The sequence below is a fragment of the Felis catus genome, chromosome D2 (assembly GCF_018350175.1).
Source record: "Felis catus isolate Fca126 chromosome D2, F.catus_Fca126_mat1.0, whole genome shotgun sequence".
NCBI lineage: Eukaryota > Metazoa > Chordata > Mammalia > Carnivora > Felidae > Felis > Felis catus.
In genome coordinates this window covers 80,355,860-80,375,778 of record NC_058378.1, presented here as the reverse complement: position 1 = coordinate 80,375,778, position 19,919 = coordinate 80,355,860, and the positions used below count along the sequence as shown (strand labels likewise).

Sequence of the window (19,919 nt, the reverse complement as noted above, 5' to 3'; positions counted from 1 at the left end):
TTATGTTTATCGTTATCTACTGCGGAGCAGATAGTCCAGAAGGGAGAAACCCTCCTCTCGCTTGCTGTTTTGGCCTTAGCCAAAACCCCGAGGCTCGTGCGAACTTTGTAAACACGAGATGGATTCTGCCAGGACAGTGATTCCGCACGCTGCCACGGATGTCCACACTGCGCCTGCTGGGGGATTCTCAGAGCACAAACCTCAGCCTCTGTCTCAAGCCCACCACCAAAACACGTTTCAGCAATGTTGTGGACTTCCTATACTTGAGAGCCGCATACTCTTTTGTAAACATATTCCTAATATATTTCACGTATTAGTTTCTGTTGTGACAAAAATCTTTATTGGCTTGTATTTTTTTTTAATCTTTTTTTAACGTTTATTTATTTTTGAGACAGAGAGAGACAGAGCATGAACGGGGGAGGGGCAGAGAGAGAGGGAGACACAGAATCCGAAGTAGGCTCCAGGCTCTGAGCTGTCAGCCCAGAGCCCAACGGGGGGCTCGAACTCACAGACCGTGAGATCATGACCTGAGCCGAAGTTAGATGCTCAACCGACTGAGCCACCCAGGCGCCCCTACTGGCTTGTATTTTTTAATGGAAAATTCTAGGAACCTGGAACTTTTAAAATTACTGTATGTTTATTTTATGTGAGTTCAACTTACTAAACTTTTGTTCAATTCTTAGAATTTTTCAATTAAATATTAGACCTGAAGCCTGCCTACCAAAGAGGCAATTTTTGAAGAGATTCTATCAGCACTTTCTTAAAGACTTATTATTAGATAGAAAAATATTTTCTATGTTAGACACTGTTTAAAGTACACATGTATTTTTAAGCCTAATGGTTCTTTAAAAATTTTTTTTAAACATTTATTTATTTTTGAGAGACAGAGAAAGACAGAGCACGAGAGAGGGAGGGGCAGAGAGAGATGGAGACACAGAATCTGAAGCAGGCTCCAGGCACTGCACTGTCAGCACAGAGCCCGACGCGGGGCTCGAACTCATGAACCGTGAACCACGAGATTATGACCTGAGCCGAAGTCAGATGCTTAGCTGACTGAGCCACCCAGGTGCCCCCAAGCCTAATGTTTTAGATGTACCTTTGTAGGTAGTACAATAACTGTTTTGAGGTGGCAGTGCAAATTTGTACCTTTCCGGGGGGGTAAGGCTCAAACTAGAATCAACTATAAAGTTTTCAGTCATCAAATATTATATGTCACCTTTGCTTTCGCACTAGAAATTTGGATTTTTGAAAGGAATTCTTTTTTATTTTTTAATGTTTATTTATATTTGAGAGAGAGAGAAGGAGAGAGAGAGACAGTGAGTGAGCAGGGGAGGGGCAGAGAAAGACAGTGACAGAATCTGAAGCAGGCTGCAGGCTCTGAGCGTCAGCACAGAGCTGGATGTGGGGCTTGAACCCACAAACTATGAGATCGTGACCTGAGCCCAAGTCGGATGCTCAACTGACTGAGCCACCCAGGGGCCCCATTTTTTAAAAGAATTCTTAAAGAGTTTATAGTATGAGGTGCCTGGGTGGCTCAGCTGGTTGAGCCTCTGACTCTGGATTTTGGCTCAGGTCACGATCCCAGGGTCGTGGGATGGAGCCTTACGTCAGGGTCCATGCTGAGTGTGGAGCCTGCTTAAGATTCTCTCTCTCCCTCTGCCCCTCTCCCACTCGCACATTCTCTCTAAAAAAACAAAAACATTTTTTTTTTAGGGGCACCTGGGTGGCTCAGTCGGTTAAGCGTCTGACTTCGGCTCAGGTCATGATCTCACGGTTCATGGGATCAGGCCCCACGTCAGGCTCTGTGCTGACAGCTCAGAGCCTGGAGCCTGCTTCCGATTCTGTGTCTCCCTCTCTCTCTCTGCCCCTCCCCCTGCTCGTGCACGAGCATACATGTGCACCCACATGCTCTCTCTTTCTCAAAATAAACTTAAAAATAGGCATATATATACATACACATGTATCTTACAAAGTACCCCCCCCCCCAGCAGCAGCATCACCCCACTCTCCCTTCCCGAAGTAAATACTTTTAAGTTTGGTTGCCTTTCGGGGCGCCTGGGTGGCGCAGTCGGTTGGGCGTCCGGCTTCAGCCAGGTCACGATCTCGTGGTTTGTGAGTTCGAGCCCCATGTCAGGCTCTGGGCTGATGGCTCAGAGCCTGGAGCCTGTTTCCGATTCTGTGTCTCCCTCTCTCTCTGCCCCTCCCCCGTTCATGCTCTGTCTCTCTCTGTCCCAAAAATAAATAAACGCTGAAAAAAAAAAAAATTAAAAAAAAAAAAAAGTTTGGTTGCCTTTCTTCCAGATTGTTTTCTGTACATCCAACTACCTGTTCAGATTTTTGTCTCTATATCAAATAGGCTCAAATTAGAACGCTACTTTTTTCACGTAACACAACTTGAAGATCTTTCTAGGTCATCACATGAGAACTTCCCTCATTCTTTCTAATGGCTGCTTCATATCCCACAGTACAGAGGTGCTGGCACAATATACTTAACCAGTTCCCACTGGTTGGATTGCTTTCAAAACCCTCACTATTAAGTAAAGGTGCAACAAACATCCTCGTATGTGGATTCAGAGGCCAGACTGACCCTTAGTTGCCTCAATTGTACAGTGGGGATGAGAACAATAGCAATGTACCTCCTGAGATTGTTCCAGTACAGGCAAAGCGCTTACAACATGGCCTGACACAGAGTTAAATGTTCAATAATGCCAGCTTTTCGTATCTTTGTGCCTGGATGCAAATGTTTACTTGGGCCAGATTCATAGAGGTGAAACTGCATATTTAAAAGTCTGTCACTGGGGCGCCCAGCTGGCTCCATCGGTGGAGCGTGCAACTCTTGATCTCAGGGTCATGAGTTTGAGCCCCACGTTGGGTGTAGAGATTACTTAAAAAATAAGCAGGAGGGGCACCTGGGTGGCTCAGTCAGTTAAGCTTCTGACTTGGCCTCAGGTCATGATCTCACGGTTTGTGGGTTTGAGCCCCACATCGGGCTCTGTGCTGACAGCTCGGAGTCTGGAGCCTGCTTCGGATTCTGTGTCTCCCTCTCTGCCCCTCCCCTGCTCATGCTCTGTCTTTCTCTGTCTCAAAAATAAATAAAAAAATAAAATAAAATAAAATAAAATAAAATAAAATAAAATAAAAGTTCGGTGTCTAAAATACGAAAATAAATGGAATGAGGAGGTAGGTCGGTAGTCAGGAGAGGAAAGGATGGGCTGCCGAGAGATTCCGGCATACGTGCTCTTGGGCAGGTCACTGAAAACAAGAGAGCAGGACCGTGATGCCTGCGGCTGCTCTAACTCCCTTCCCCAGGTGGACGGACGATGGGGTCAGACTCCACCAAGACTGAGCACCTCCTGAGCTCGCCATCGTCCACGAAGCTGTCCGTCCTTTCTTCCAGCCTTCCCATTCTTCCTTTTACCTTACCTGCTTTTCTTTCTGCCTTTCCAACTGGCAGTGCTACTGAGGCGGGCAGTAGATGGGAAGGCTGCTGACCTACTCTGCCTGCACTCTTACCCCCGATGCCCTTCGTTAGACACCTCGGGGGCCAAGTCCCCACAGCGCTGGCTCTTTGTAACCAGGAGTGATCTTTTGAAAGCTTTTTCGTGATACATGCTTCTAGACAAAGGCATTTTGTTTTCTGTTTGACAAATTGGAAACTTATTAACTTTTTTCCCTCAAGTGATAGTTTAATAAAAAAACCTATTTTCCTAGAATAAAAAATGTCAAGGGAAAAAAGTAAAACCTACACATGGTACAACAGAGTAAATTATAAATGAGATTATCAGACAACGCTGCAGCAATAAAACTGGCTCATTTTCAATTTTTTTTTCAAGTTTATTTATTTGGAGAGAGACAGAGAGCAAGTGGGGGAGGGGCAGAAAGAGAGGGGGACAGAGGATCCAAAGCGGGGTCTGTGCTGACAGCAGAGATACTGATGCGGGGCTCAAACTCATGAACCGTGAGATCATGACCTGAGCTGAAGTCAGACACTTAACCCACAGAGCCACCCATGTGCCCCATCTTTTTTTTTTTTTTTTAGAGAGAGAGTGGACAAGCAGGGGAGAGCAGCAGAGGGAGGGGGGGAGAGAGAGAGAGAGAGAGAGAGAGAGAGAGAGAGAGAGAATCTTAAGCAGCTGAGTGTGGAGTCTTACATGGGGCTCGATCCCACGACCCTGGGAACATGATCTGAGCCAAAATCAAGAGTCAGAAGCTCAACCGACTGAGCCACCCAAGTGCCCCCCAATTGTAATTCTATTCAGGCTTGCTTACCATATAATCAGAACACGATATGCATATGTTGACAGAAATAATAAACACATGACCTTTTGGAAAAACATCTATGTTCAATGTTAACTGAACTTGAAAGAATAATATACCCAAAGACGTTTAATTATGACTTACATTTTTTAGAAACATCTTTCCTGATTATAAAATTAATGCATGTGTAGGAGATATTTGCAAAATTATTTCAAAAATTACAAAACGGAAAATTAGAACCATCCAGAATCAACTCAACTATTTTTAACTCTCTGAAGTATAATTTCCCCCCCCTTTGGAGTTTTACATAATAGAATCATACTATAAATATCTCAATTTTTTTCTATTGATATGTTAGAAACATTATCTCACATCTGCGATTTACCTTTAAAATCTACTTAAGTCAACAGAACTCTCATACATTAATAACAAATCACATTGTCTCCTTTTACATTCCTTTCTGGTTTTAAGTTTAGATGATAAGATAAAGAGGGATTTCCGAATCAGACTAAGCAAGAAATAGAACATACCTTTCTCCGATCTTTAAGAATCCTGTCCAAACTCTCTTCGTTAACTTTGCTTGCATAGTCATAAAAACTGTTTTTTTTTAAAGAGAAAATATATTTTATTAAAACTGTGTAGTATTTTGACATGAATACGCTTAGCCTCATGCGACTATGGGTCACTGAATCCCAAAAGTTGGTAATAGAGATAGAACTGCTTGTCTTCAACAGATACACAGAGAAATCTATCTCAATGCTTTACTCACGATAGAAGGTATCTTTTGCATCAAAGAATACTCAAGAGACTGATGAAATTGTATTACTTCCACACGTGGGAGGTACTGATAGCAAGTAATTATGAAACGTGTGGTTTCCTTGTTTCTAAGTATCAATTACTTGGGGGGGGCGGGGGACACAAGAGCTCCTTTTCTGAGAAATGCAGAAGGGAGACGGACATCTGTTAAATGTTTGGCTGATTTCTCGTGTTATTTCATTTCATTCTTGCCTCAATGCTAGTGAGTCGGTATTAGCACAGCCCAACGTGTTCCGAGTTCTATTCCCATTTTTGTAGAGAGAGAGACTCAGGGTAAGCGATTTGCCTCCAACCGTAGAGCTGGTAGATGGAAGAACTGAGATTTGAAGCCAGGTCCCACCCTCAAGTAGACCTACCTGACCCGGATCCTGTGGTGAGCAGGCCAGGCACGATGATGCGTGGGCCTTTCCACCACTGGCTGTGCTTTCAGGAATGCCGTTCCCTCCGCCTCCCTCCCACCACCACAAGCCCAGGCCTTATAAAGCAGTGAGAAATTCAAGAAAGAGTAAAAACAGGGGCGCTTGGGTGGGTCAGTCGGTTAAGTGGCTGACCGGCTCAGGTCATGATCTTGTGGTTCACAGGTTCGAGCCCCACCTGAGCTGTCTGTGCTGACAGCTCAGAGCCCGGAGCCTGCTTCATGGAGTCTGTCTCCCTCTCTCTCTGCTCCTCCCCACTCGTACTCTGTCTTTCTGTCTCTCTGTCTCTCTCTCTCTCTCTCAAAAATAAAAACATTTTAAAAATTTAAAAGAAAAAAAAAAGAGTGAAAACAAAAACAAGGCCACGGAACTGGAAGTCAGGAGAAACTTTATGATCTCGGGTGAGTCACTTAACCCATGTGGTCTCCATTTCCCTTTCCGGAAACAGGGAGTAGACATAGATTTCTAAGGTTTCTTTCAGCTCCAAGAATTATAGGTCTATGATTTAAACTTAAATCCTGGGGTGCCTGGCTGGCTCAGTTGGAGGAGTGTGAGTCTGTTGTTCTCACCCACGTCGGGTGTAGACTACATAAAATAAATAAATAAATAAAATTTTAAAGCAAACTTAAGTTAAATCCTTGTTCTGGTACAATCTTACTGACAGCATTTTAAGGAACTCCTCAGAAAGGCTAGCAGAGCTTTGCAGAATCAGGGCCAAATCGGATACTTTCTTGGACCAAACACAGGGAATGTGAGGACCAGGGCCTGAATCACGTCGTGTGCTCTGAGATTCTTCTCAGATGAATTGCTTGCTTTGCTTCCCACTCCTCTTCCAATTACGTGTAAATCTAAAAGTGATGAGGTTTTTGGCTGCTTTCAGGCTTTGTCCACAGGTAGCCATCTCGCATGAGGGCAAGCCTCTGAAATACTCAATGGGTAGGCGTGTGTGTGGTGGGGGGCAGAGGGAGGGGTCCCCAGGAGTTCTTTGGTGCAAGGGGCTGGGTGTTTGGGCCAGCTGAGAACGAGACAGGGGTCAGGGTGAGAGCGGGGGACATACAGCAAGAACGGCTAGGCACGAGGGGTGGGCAGGTGTTAGAGAAGGGAGCGCTGATCGAGAACGCTGAGTTGCACCAGCGTGGGCAATTTACTCTTTATATAGAAGGGAGGTACTGGCTTCTGGGAAGGTAGAACACACCCTCAGGGGTGGGGGTTAAGAAACACTGAGTTGGAACCATCACAGCAACCATTGGGTGGAGGGGTCTGGGGCTGAGAGAGCAGGCAGAGGCCCGATGGGAGTCTGGGGAGAAGTGTGGTGCATAGAGGACACTGGCACTTTTCTCTCTTGCCCTCCACACGTGTCATTTGCTCCCTCCCTTCTGAACGGTGCCCTCCCATTTCTTCCTTTCTGACCTTTAGTTGGTCTTAGTACGCAACCGGTGTATATTAACTTATATACACGCAAAATGAAGGTTCCATGTTTCCTTTCCTTTCCTCATAAAGTTGAACACTGAACATTTTTTATTCTTCTTAAAAACACCCCTTAAATTATTTTATCCATATGTGATCCTTAACTTCCTGCTCTGGGGCCGAACAGTCCTTGGGAGGGTGCTGGAGCAGGCTTTCATTGTAAACCACTGAGGCCAAGATTTATACCATCCCTCCCCTTTCCCTAACCTAACACAGTGCCCCAAACACATAGGCGTTTGTTCACAAACAAGTGAATTTGGATGCCCTCAGTTTCACGTGTGACTTTATAGCCACAATCAGCTACAGACCTAAATTCATTAGTTTTTTTTTTTTTTAATTCCAGTTCTTTTTTTTTTATTTATTTTTGAGAGAGAGACACATATGCAGAGAGAGGGAGAGAGAGAATCCCAAGCAGGCTCCATGCTGTCATCACAGAGCCTGATGAGGAGCTCAGTCTCACAAACTGTGAGATCATGACCTGAGCCGAAATCAAGAGTTGGGTGCTTCACCAACTGAGCCACCCGGGCGCCCCGAAATTCACTAGTGTTTATCAATTAATATTTTAATGAGGACTAAAAGTGACAAAGAATGTGGCTTACCTAAAAAGTTTTGAACAAGGCTGATGATTATGGATTTCTGTAATTAGAAAGAAAAAAACACATCTCAGTTAATCTGGTAAGATACAGGCAAGTATCAAATAGCCCAGGATTTTTCTTTGTTTTCTTAACTAAAATCTTGAATAAAAAGACAGCTTTCCTCTCCCTAGTAGGTACTAGTGAAGGCAGTGTGCCTTCTTAACACTTCAACTCAGGGACACATTCTCAGTACAAAGTCAACTGGAGAACAAGTTCTGTTTCCATCTGTCCACATACGAGAAGCACACATCTGAAAGCTTTTATTCAGAACACGCAGCTATTGTGTGCCCTCATTCAATCTCACCTAGTTAAACAAAGCATACGAGGAAAAAGTAACAACTGACTGGAAGCATTTAATCAAAGTGTATGAGCACAGTGAGGACAGCTTGGGGAGAGGAGGGCCTAGCCACCCCACCATCAATAACCCACTAATGGGCTCAGGACAACTTGGGCCAGGTGTTTTGAGGGGGAAGGGAGGAGGAGACTCTGGAGGCCTGTTAACCCTTTCAAAGACGGTCAGCACCAAGGGAAACAGTCATTTAGAAGGCAGATCCTGATGGCTTCTGGAACTATTGCTGGGATTAACCAGAGTGAACAATTTCTTCAGGCTCATCAGGGGGCTTGGGGTCTGGGTTGCTTTACAAGACCATGAGACTAATTAACCATTCAATTCTATTAATAACATTCTTCTGGACAGAGGCTAATCACCTGTTGTTTAAAAAGCCACAGGCACAGAGTTCCAGGCTACAATTTTAACGCAATTAAAATGAAACCATGACCCTGGAGGACATGGGACTGTGTCCATTAGCTTCTGTCCTAATGTTAACGCTGCCAGAACATGCACACGAATGCAGTTCCCCCACTGGGAAGATGAGTTCATCGCCTCGCGTAGCTGTTGACGAAGTGGTGCAAATAAGAAACCTTCATCTAGAAATTGTTCTCTCTTTCATCACCGAGCATAATACATTACACCATCTTACGTTATTTCAGATACTACTGGTAAAGCGATTAGAACGTGGAACATTTGTAGCAAAAAACTTTAAAAAGAGTTCAGGAGAAAGAGAAAAAACTCACCTTCTACTTTAAAGGGTATTTTCAGAAACCCCCTCGAGTCAGTTCTGAACCCCAAATACACATTGTTGTCATCAACTGCCCCAGCAGACTTCTGTCATGGTTTACAACTGGGATTAGAAGCACACTAAAGATATGTCCTAGATACCATGTGGCATTTGCTAAAGGAAGCTGAATCTTTCTCTTAGAAGATTTTTTGCGAGGCCTAAGCGCTCCATGGAGAAGACTGGGTGAAAGCCTGAAACGCGATAAAGCCGCAGATGACCCGGAAGCTGGCTGGCACGCTGGCTGATAGGCAGGCCTCTGAAAACAGGCAGAAGCAGGGCAGCCTCGCTTGCGGTCCCAGAGTCTGCCGTGCCTCTAAGCTCATCCGGGTGGTCAAGACTCCTCTTTACACGTGCAGGGCGTCTCTTCACTCATTTCCTTAGAAGTTCGCTACCCCCGGACCTTCGGCTGTTCCCGCCAATCGATCGTCCTACCCCTGCTTCTCCTTCTGGGGGTGACTCAGTTCCACTACTCCCAACCTTTCCAGTAACTGCAGTGGCGTCACTTCATTAACCAAGGAAGCCCTTGGGTGGTGGTCTGCTCCCTCCCCTTCCTAGAACGAAGGGTGGACAGCTCTATTTAAAGTGAGTTAGCACAGGGGCGCCTGGGTGGCTCGGCCGGTTGGGTGTCCGAGTTCGGTTCAGGTCATGATCTCGCAGTCGGTGAGTTCCGAGCCCCGTGTCAGGCTCTGTGCTGACAGCTCAACGCCTGGAGCCTGCTTCCGATTCTGTGTCTCCCTCTCTCTCTGCCCCTCCCCCACTCATGCTGTGTGTGTGTGTGTGTGTGTGTGTGTGTGTGTCTCTCTCTCTCTCTCTCTCTCTCTCTCCCAAAAATAAAGATTTTAAAGCGAATTAGCACAGCCTTTAAAATGAATATGTAATCAACACAAAACGTGACACTTGGTATTCTGAACGTAGCGTTCTTTATGAAGTCCTTATTATAGAGGAAAAGATAAAGGGGTCTGCACATGGATTCAGACATGTGCAGCAAATACCAACTTTGGTCACTTCATTTTATTTAGAATATCTCGTTCTGGAGGTTAAGCTGTGCCAGGAAGCTTCTTTACACCACTGGTCTGAAACACTACTCATGGCACTTCAGCTAACGTTTGCCCTTCCCACCCAGATTTTCCAGAATCCCCGGTTTATATTTCTAACATGTATTCATTTTTAAAAGAAAACTATTCCAATGATAACAATACTTTTAAGATAATACCAGCAAACGCTTTGCCCATAAGATCCATAATCTGTTTCAAACAATGAAATGAATACAGCTAATAAGCTAAACGTTGTACAGCAAAAGATGGTTGTCATGGTGCTGTAGTAACTGGGACACTCTATCAATCGGTACTTCTCCGTATTTACAATACCATGGAAACGTACTTACTGCGAGAACCCGAAGGCTTATAAATCAGATACACCGCATTAAACTGTAGAATTGGAATTATTTTCCCATTCTATTTCTTTAAAAATAAATAAATAGCCAGAATATTCATCAGAAATGCTGCTTTGGTGAGCACGCCAGGTAAGAGAGCTCTTTCTTGCGTGGTTTGCTGTCAGCTAACCTGGCATTTTAACCTTCAAATACCAAATTCGTTTTTGAAAATCCAAGTGCAAACAATAATACTGCACACATGTCCAATGAAACCAAAGTCTCTATCGCAGAATTTTAAAGAATTGAGCAAAACAAAAACAAAATCTCAGTGAAAGAAGGGCTACATCCCGTATATCAAGTCTTTATAATAAGTCATCATTGGGGCACCTGGGTGGCTCCGTCGGTTAAGCGTCCGGCTTTGGCTCAGCTCATTATCTCACAGTTTGTGGGTTTGAGCCCTTCGTCGGGCTCTGTGCTGACAGCTTGGAGCCTGGAGCCTGCTTGGGATTCTGTGTCTCCCTCTCTCTCTGCCCCTCCCGCTTGCATTCTGTCTCTGTCTCTCAAAAATGAATAAGCGTTAAAAAAAAAAAAAAATTCTAGTAAGTCATTGTTGTGGGGAGTAGGTTTTATAGGTTTGGTCCTTTAGGAAATTATTTCTTGTCCCCGCCCCCACAATCCTAAGCGCCCCCCCGCCCCCCCTTCCCCCAGTCCTCATCCCGGCCTCCCAACCCATGTACTAGAAGGCTTTCAGAACAGGCTTGAAATTGCTGATGTGGCCCCAACATAACCTAACCTTCCAGCAAGATTTCAAACCAGCAACCAGTCCCCTTCACACATTCTGTATTTTAACTGTGTAGAAACAGGCCAGATTCCCTGTATATTTTATGCACTCCTTGCTCTGGGTTCCCCTGAATGCACTGCCCACTAGCCCTGAGTTCACCTCCTTCATGTCACCATTACTGATTTTCCCCACTAGCAGGTTTTCCTCTTCCACTTAGGGGCTCGTCTCTGTTCCTTTCTTACAGTACCCATCTTGTGCTTTGTCTCGTATCTCTGCTTACTTGTCTTCTCCTCCCCACGCTCCTGGCAGCAAGAGATGCATCTGGATATCCCCCTCGCTGTGTGGCACGTGCCTCACACGCGACAGTCAACAGATGTTGGCCGCAGAAGTGAAATGTCCCCTGCTGGGTTCTGAGCATCAGGACATGCTGTTTGGTGACATGCTTGAGGTGCAGTTTGATCCCTAGTTATCAAAAAGGGGCTTGGGGCGCCTGGGTGGCTCAGTCGGTTGAGTGACCGACTTTGGCTCGGGTCACGATCTCATGGTTTGTGAGCTTGAGCCCCACGTGGGGCTCTGTGCTGACAGCTCGGAGCCTGGAGCCCGCTTCTGATTCTGTGTCCCCCCCTCTCTCTCTGCCCCTCCCCCACTCATGCTCTGTCTCTGTCTCAGAAATAAATAAACATTAAAAAAATTTTTTAAAAAAGGGGTGCTGGGGCGCCTGGGTGGCGCAGTCGGTTAAGCGTCCGACTTCAGCCAGGTCACGATCTCGCGGTCCGTGAGTTCGAGCCCCGCGTCAGGCTCTGGGCTGATGGCTCAGAGCCTGGAGCCTGCTTCTGATTCTGTGTCTCCCTCTCTCTCTGCCCCTCCCCCGTTCATGCTCTGTCTCTCTCTGTCCCAAAAATAAATAAAAAATAAATAAAAAAATTAAAAAAAAGGGGTGCTGATGCAAAGAGGGTGGGCGCATCTATAAATGCTCTTCACCTTCCTCAGCAATCGCCCCCAAATCGACTGGGTTGTTCTTCAGAAAGCTGTTTCGAGGGGCACCTGGGTGGCTCAGTCGGATAAGCGTCCGACTTTGGCTCAGGTCACAATCTCACTGTTCATGAGTTCAAGCCCCGTGTCGGGCTCTGTGCTGACAGCTCGGACCTGGAGCCTGTTTCGGATTCTCTGTTTCCCTCTCTCTCTGCCTCTGCCTGCTCGTCTCTCAAAAATAAACATTTTAAAAGTTTTAAAAAAAAAGAAAAGAAAGAAAGCTGCTTCCATTCAGCAAACTGCTCGTGTAAACAAGTGTGAACATTGTTGCCAGATCCTTCCAGGAAGCACCAGCCCAACAGACCCATTCGTTCCAGTACACTGGGAGGCTGACAATGGGGAATAGCCCGAGCCGCAAATTTGGGATTCGCTGTGGTTTCAAAGAGACAATCAAGCGAAATAGCACACAGCACTTCAGTAAAAGACCAGTTAGTAAGAGACAGCTTTACAAGGCTTCCTACACATAGAGTCATATGCTGCAAGTCCACACTGACTTATAAAACGTTCCCTACCAGTTATCGGTGTAAGTGATTTGCGTTGTGATTTTAATGGTCTTCTATGTGCCTTTAATCTTTCAGATTAAAATCGGGAAAGGGCCAAAGAACGAAACAAACAGCACTGATACAGAAAAAGTATCTCTAAGCTCAGTGATAAACTCACTTACCGATTACTTGCAGAAATTCTGTGTTGCTGATTTGTGAGTCACTGATGCTAAAGGTTTCCTCTTGTCTTACCTCTCCCAGCAGAAATCCTTCCTAAAAGTAATAAGAGAAAATAGTCGCAGACTAAAAATAAAGATGATTTTTTACTGGAATTAAAAGGAATGGAGGGCATTATAATTTTATAACAATTTTTAACAATAATCCAAAAAGCTTGCCAAAGAAACTACTCTTCTATAAATCCACAAGGAAGACTAAAGCAATCTGAGATATATCAATTAACTGGATTGTTTGAAAAAAGGATTCCATACACGATGAAATACTTTAATCCCTTAAGAAAAAAAACCTGCTTTTTTTTTGAAGCAAAAATAAGTAGAGTGAATTCATTTCTTAAATCCTACTGAGTGTAATAACCAATATCAAAAAAGCTCAGGAAGCAGAAATATTCCAAGGTTGTTTTCTGGAAACGGCATACAATTTATTTCATTGTTTTAAAAGCACTGTTAATGATAAAAGGATGAAGAAGTTTAACACAAAGCACAACGAATTGCTCTCGTACGGGCTGTGGGAAATGAGGATTTCAGCAAATAAATTTATCATTCGCACGAATATTTTTCCTTAATAAACACGGAGGTTTGTTTCTTTACACCTTGGGAGAACGGGAAATCCTGGGTCACTCGGCACATAACCTACTGTGTACTTGCTGCCATGCTCAGCACAGGCACAGTTGGAGAACATTCACTGGCTGTCACAATAACTTTCCTAAGAGGGTGAACTAATAGGCTGTTCTGCAATCGCCCTTCCGGGAGAGCCATGTGCTTACTCCTTCCTCCATTTTGCTTTTTTTTTTTTTAAAGTATATTTATTCTGTGAGAGAGAGAGAGAGAGAGAGAGAGAGAGAGAGAGAGAGGATGTATGGGAGGGGCAGAATGGGTGCGGGGGGAGAGAGAGAATCCCTAACAGGCTCCGCACTGTTGGCATGGAGCCGACATGGGGCTTGAACTCACCAAACATGAGATCACGACCTGAGCCGAAATCGAGAGTTGGACACTTAACCGACTGAGCCACCCGGGCGCCCCAGTCCGTTTGGCTCTTTACTCAGATGGCACCTTATTAGATGGCCAATGTAACGGAAACAGGGACTGTCACACACCCTGTCTCCTGTCCCCTGCATTCTTCTTCTTCTCAGTCTTCTCCCTATCTGCCATAGTACATCCTTGTATTAACAAAGAAATGCCTACACCTACTAAAATGTAAGCTCCATGAGAGCAGGGGCTCTGTGTTTGCTCACTGCTATATCTCAGCACCCAGCACAGTGCCTAGCCTAACACATTGGAGGTGCTCAATAAATACTGGTTGAGGGTATTTGTTGAAACAATGCGCCCCCCCTTTTCAAATGTTTTATGTATTTATTTAGAGAGAGAGCAGGGGAGGGGCAGAAAGAGAAAGAGAGCACGGGGTAGAGAGAGAGAGAGACAGAGGATCTGACACGGGCTCTGAGCTGATAGCAAAGAGCCCGATGTGGGGTTCGAACCCACGAACCACGAGATAATGACCTGAGCTGAAGTCAGACGCTTAACCGACTGAGCCACCCAGGTGCTCCAAAACAATGCCCTTGTACTACATACCTTTCTATTCTAGGCTAACCCTTCAAATCAATTAAAGGAATTTCCTAGTTTAAAAATATGCCCAGTTGAGGGGTGCCTGGATGGCTCAAGCAGTTGAGCATCCGACTCTGGATTTCAGCTCAGGTCATGCATGATCTCATGATTCGTGGGTTCCAACCCTGCATTGGGCTGTGGGCTGACAGCACAGAACCTGCTTGGGATTCTGTCTCCCCTCTCTGCCCTTCCCCACCACTCACTCTCTCTCTCCCTCCCTCTCAAAAATAAACATTAAAAAATATATATTTCCATTTGGAATCTGTGGAGGTGAGGAGGGAGAGATAGATGCTTTACAGCATAGTTTTTGTGTTGAATTAGGGGAGTGTCCTAAAATCCCAAATCATCATGTACAGGGTATTTCTCAAACTTAAGTAATATACAGATCCCCTCTAAAAAATTTTCTCTCAAGCACCTGGGTGGCTCAGTGGGTTGAGCATCCGATTCTTGATTTCGGCTCAGGTCATGATCTCATAGTTCGTGGGACGGAGCACCGCATGGCTCTCTGCACTGGCAGTGAGGAGCCTGCTTGGGATTCTCTCTCTCCCTCTCTCTCTGCCCCCCTCCCCACAATGGATGCATGCACATGTGCTCTCACTCAAAATAAATTAAAACGTTAAAAAACATTTTTCTCTGAAACCTAAAGGAGTGTTCATGACTACTAGTTTGAGAAACAGTGACTTTTATTCCATACAAGTCTTTCAGTTATGAGCTCTCGCTACAAGAGAAGCTCTGTCTTTGTAACAAATTAATAAAAATTAAAATGAAAAAAAGTTTAAATTTCTATAGAACTTCACACTTAAGAATGTATCTACAGATCCTTAGTGTTCCACAGTCTAGGACTGCCAGATTTAGAAAATAAAAATACAGGCTACTCAGTTAAGTGTGAATTTCAGATAAACAATGAACAATTTTTTATGTAATATTTAGGATACACTGACACTAGAAAATTACTTCCCATTTATCTGAAATTCACATTTAATTGAGTACTCTGTATCTTACCTGGAAACTCTATCATAGTCCTCAGATTGAAAAAGTCAACAGTGACATCAAGACATTTCAAAACCCAGTATAAAATGAATGTTTATTATCTACTGGTCTGGATTATCTGAGCCACTGTTACTTTATAGCAGAAGGAGGCAAACTGTGGTATGTGGGTTCAATCTAGCTTCATGCCTGTTAGTGTACAGCCGACAAGTTAAGAATAGGTTCTACTTTTAACATTTAAACTTTTTTTTTTCAACGTTTATTTATTTTTGGGACAGAGAGAGACAGAGCATGAACGGGCGAGGGGCAGAGAGAGAGGGAGACACAGATTCGGAAACAGGCTCCAGGCTCTGAGCCATCTGCCCAGAGCCCGACGCGGGACTCGAACTCACGGACCGCGAGATCGTGACCTGAGCTGAAGTCGGACGCTTAACCGACTGCGCCACCCAGGCGCCCCAGAATAGGTTCTACTTTTAAATGGTTGAAAAAAAATAGGAATATTTCATGATGTGAAAATTATATGAAATTCAAATTTCAGAGTCCATAACTAAAGTTTTATTGGAAACATTCACCCTAATTTATTTATTGTCTTTGGCTGCTGTCTTCATCCAACAGCAGAATTGAGTAGTTGCTACAGAGACTGACTCACAAAACCTAAAACATTTACTGTTTGGCCCTTTACAGAAAATGCGTGCTCACCTCAGCTCTACAGAATGAGTGATTTTAAACTAATTCATTTCCTGGACAAAACAAGAAAGCACTACAAAAGCAAGTTTTTGATTCCTCAACTTTAAAATGTATAAAATCGAAATTAAAGTAGTCTGCATATATAATCGTGGCAAGGTTAACATAAACAGCTATGGCCATGTGAAATAAAGTTGCAAACTATTTGGAGACATACTTCCATATCATGGCAAAGACTTCTACAAAGTCTAGCACCATGTCTGGGAAAGCACAGATATAAGGGACTATCTCTTGAATTAAATTAATAACAATCTAAGTAACATGGCCATGTCACTGCTGTTTATAGAACATCTATCCAAGAGGTAACTTATTCTTAACAATAATCTTGCCTTCTGCAAAAACTGTGATATTACTAGGTAGTCCAAGAACTACAGATGTTAAGAAACATTGCTGAAACCATATTTAATACTTCTAAGGACATCAGGAGTATCACAAACCACCTATATATGGAACTTCATTACATTATCAAATAGCTGCCTATAGTATCACAGGCCTTAGTGTCCAGAGACGTGAGCTAACTCTGGAAACACCCATGTGTATTCCTATCTCCACTATCAACATCGAAGAGATGAAAAGTACAATAATTTCATGATACCCAACTTACTAACAGAATCACCTCTCTGTGTGATCAGTTTTTACTAATGGAGGCTAAGATTGCAGACATGAAACCAAACCCAGTTCCTTATTCTGCAGTGTATCATTTTGCTTTGTAATGACAACCACACCCCCAACACACTTATTAAATAAATTTGAGTAAGTCACTATTGACATCTTTTCAAATAACCCCTCAATTTGGTGGACAGATTACATATGTAAAGATAAAAGTTACCTAGTTTCACAAAGAAACTTCCATCCAGGCGAATGACATTAAAAAGACAATTCGCGAAATAAAGACATTGAAGCAGACAAGCTTTGCTCTCGGGGAGCTCCGAAGCCTATGCATTTCCGATCACTCATACGTAGGCCTGTCATTTCCCTATTTCGCTGCGACGAGCGCCGTGGTTTTAGAACATTCGCCAAGGAACTAAATATGCAACTTCAAGGCAAACAGACCCTACACCTAAACACTCCTGTTTACATTCTCCATTTTCCATCGAGGCGAAGAAAACACACGAACGTATCTAACGAGTATGAATAGTGACAGCCATGGTTTCTTTCCCTCGTCGCACCCCACAACAACCTGTGAGACCGGCGGGCGGGGCAGGGTGCCTCGGTTCCCACACTAAAGCTCGGTCTCTCCGCTCTCTGCCGACCCCGGGAGCCCCTCGCAAGTCTAGAAGCCTCTCAGGGAGGAGCAGGAGCTCGGTTTCCACTAAGCGACTCCAGACACTGCTGGCTGCCAACCGAGACAGCTTTGCTAAAAACAAGACGGCTGTCCTGAGAGGGCCAGGAGGTGGCAGGCACCGAATGAGGGGGCCCATCCCAGGGGCGAAGGAGCCCAGGGTAGCAGGAGCTCGCCGGGGGCGGGAGCCGCCCGGGTCACCTGCCCCTCGGGCCAGCCCGGGAGCCCAGGGGGTGAGCCGCGAGCGGTTCCAGCTTGGCCGCAGGCGCCGGCCCGGGACGGAGGCTGGAGGCTCCAGCGGCCGCGGCGGGGGGCCCGGCACCTACGTGGTCAGCGTTGCTGTTGGCGCTGTGGAAACACACAGCGCTGAAGGTGTAGCCCGAAATGGAAGCCGCCATGATGGAAATCTCCAACTCCCCCATCATGCCCCGCGGAGGGCACGCAGCCTTCCGGCCGGCCCCGCCCCTTGGCATCCTGGGAAATGAAGTTTTTGGCGGGCGAGGCCAAGGGGCCGGAGCGCCCGCAGAGACGCAGATTTGCCCTGTTGGAACCCAACCCCCGCGAAGTGTCCTCCGTCTCGGGCCCTGCACATCTCAGATACCGCCTCTTCCGCATAGCCCTCGAGAGTTCCCCAAATCATTTTTTCTCTTTGCAAATGAAACTCTTACTAATAAAATCCAACTCAAGAATGAAAGGAGGGAGATGATTCACGCAAGTGCGCGGTTTGCGTTTGACATAGAAAGAAAATGCTGCTATTTCCATTTTCGTAGGACCACTCTGGCTGCGGCGTGGAGGCTATGATGTGGCAGAGGGGGAAGGGTGGTACTGTAATCCGCAGGAGGGAGGTGTCTTTGGGGGTGGTTGGAAGTGAAATGGTGGTAGCAGTGCAGGTGGGAAGGGATTGGATTCTGTAACAAAAGGACACGAATTTAACGAAAAATCATGGAAAGAAGGTTGGAACAACAAATTTAAAAAAAAACAGCAAAAATTAAATCTCGCAAAGTTAGGTAAAGAAGCTCAGGAATCACCATTCTTCTCTTTGTCCGATCTTTCAGGTTCAAAACTGGACTTCTGATCTCCCACAAGTCTCCTTGTACCACGCTCTCCAAAAGTTCAGCAGAAGGACTGTTTTCTGACTGTTGCACAGGCCCAAAACCTTGGAATCATGGTTGACCTACCCCACCTTTGATCAGTCAGCACAGTCTTAAAAATATATCGAGAATCCTACAACTCATCACCAGCACACCTATCACCTATCCTGGTGGTCTAAATCATCAATTCTTTCCTGGGTCTTTATAACAGTCTCTGACTCAAGAGCCCCGAACCGGGGGCAATTTTACCCCTCAGGGGACATTTGGCAGTGTCTGGAGGCATTTTTGGATGTCACAACTTGGCGGAGGGTGCCGCTGGTAATAGTGGTTAGAGAGCAGCCAAATATCCTACAGTGCATAGGACCCCCACCTCCCCCACGGGATGAGGTTGAGAAACCCTGGGTTCCACCTTGTCTTCAACCCCTTCCCTGCCAAATCTAATCTCAACACAGCAACTAAATTGGTCATGCTAAAACTTAAAATTTAGGGGCGCCTGGGTGGCTCAGTCGGTGAAGCGTCCGACCTCGGCTCGGGTCATGATCTCACGGTTCATCGGTTCGAGTCCTGCATTGGGCTCTGCGCTGACAGCTCAGAGCCTGGAGCCAGCTTCAGATTCTGTGTCTCCCTCCCTCTCTCTCTGCCCTCCCCTGCTCGCACTCTGTGTGTGTCTCTCTCTTTATGTTTAAATAAACAAAAAAAATTTTTTTTAGTTTAAAGCATGTTGCTTCTTGGTCTAAACCTAAACCTTGTAATGACTTGGTTCCTATCACTCATCTGACTTCCTTTCTTGCTCCTGCCCCCTTTGTTCACTCGGCTTTGGCCACACTAGTCTTTCTGCTTCCTGGGTATCCCTATCTCATCCTACCTCAGGGCCTTTGCACTTGCTGTTCCCTTTGCCTAGAGTGCTCTTCTCACAGATAGTTGCAAGGTTTACTCCTTTATCTCTGCTCTAGATGCTCTGATGTGTCACCCATATCCACCCTTTCAGGACTTACTATTCTACCATACCCAGCTTCTTCCCCAGCTGGGGAAATTGTCAGCTTTCTCATGGACTTGCCTTCAGTATAGTGTCATTGCCTGAGATCATTCCTCATTTTCTGGGTGACCAACATTCAATGCCTCATCAATATAGACGGATAAAGGCTCACCTCTTTCCTTCCAACCTGGGGTAATTCCAAAGGGTCATCCCAGCTCCAGAGTGCCCTGTAGGGGAAAGAGGTGCTAGCTGAGGTGCTGTTGTAATGGTACCCCAGTCCGCCAACTTCCTCCATCCAGCTCTGTTTCTTTCCCTTCCCCAGTAGGTGGTGATCCTGAGAGCACTCCCTAGTAATCGTCTTTCGTGTTCATCTCAGTCTCAGACTCTGCTTCCCTGGGGATATAACGTATGACAACCTGTTGCAGATTTTCACTTAGGGCCACCTGGTCAGAGAATCCTTCTCTTATCACCCTAACCAGACTGCAGCCGCAGCCTGACCTTCTCAATATTCCTTCCCTGCTTTCCCTTCCCCTTTCCTACTTATCACCATCTAACATCGTCCCTATTTTATTCATTTCTCAGCATATTGTCTTTGTCTCTCCGCTGGCACATTCTGAACTGCATG

At 45.3% G+C, this 19,919-nt stretch overlaps 1 protein-coding gene across 1 annotated transcript in view; it reads right to left on the bottom strand.

Moving 5' to 3' along the window:
- The window catches only part of ABRAXAS2 (abraxas 2, BRISC complex subunit), a 31,387-nt gene extending 13,694 nt beyond the window's left edge, over positions 1–17,693 (bottom strand). The window contains exons 1-4 of the mRNA XM_003994500.5: positions 17,554–17,693; positions 12,559–12,649; positions 7,556–7,592; positions 4,788–4,854 (exon numbers count right to left, since the gene is read on the bottom strand). Of these exons, the coding sequence (XP_003994549.1) occupies positions 4,788–4,854; positions 7,556–7,592; positions 12,559–12,649; positions 17,554–17,652 (294 nt within the window). The 5' untranslated portion in view covers positions 17,653–17,693. The remainder of the gene's footprint in view (positions 1–4,787; positions 4,855–7,555; positions 7,593–12,558; positions 12,650–17,553) is intronic.
- Between the last annotated feature and the right edge of the window lie 2,226 nt (positions 17,694–19,919).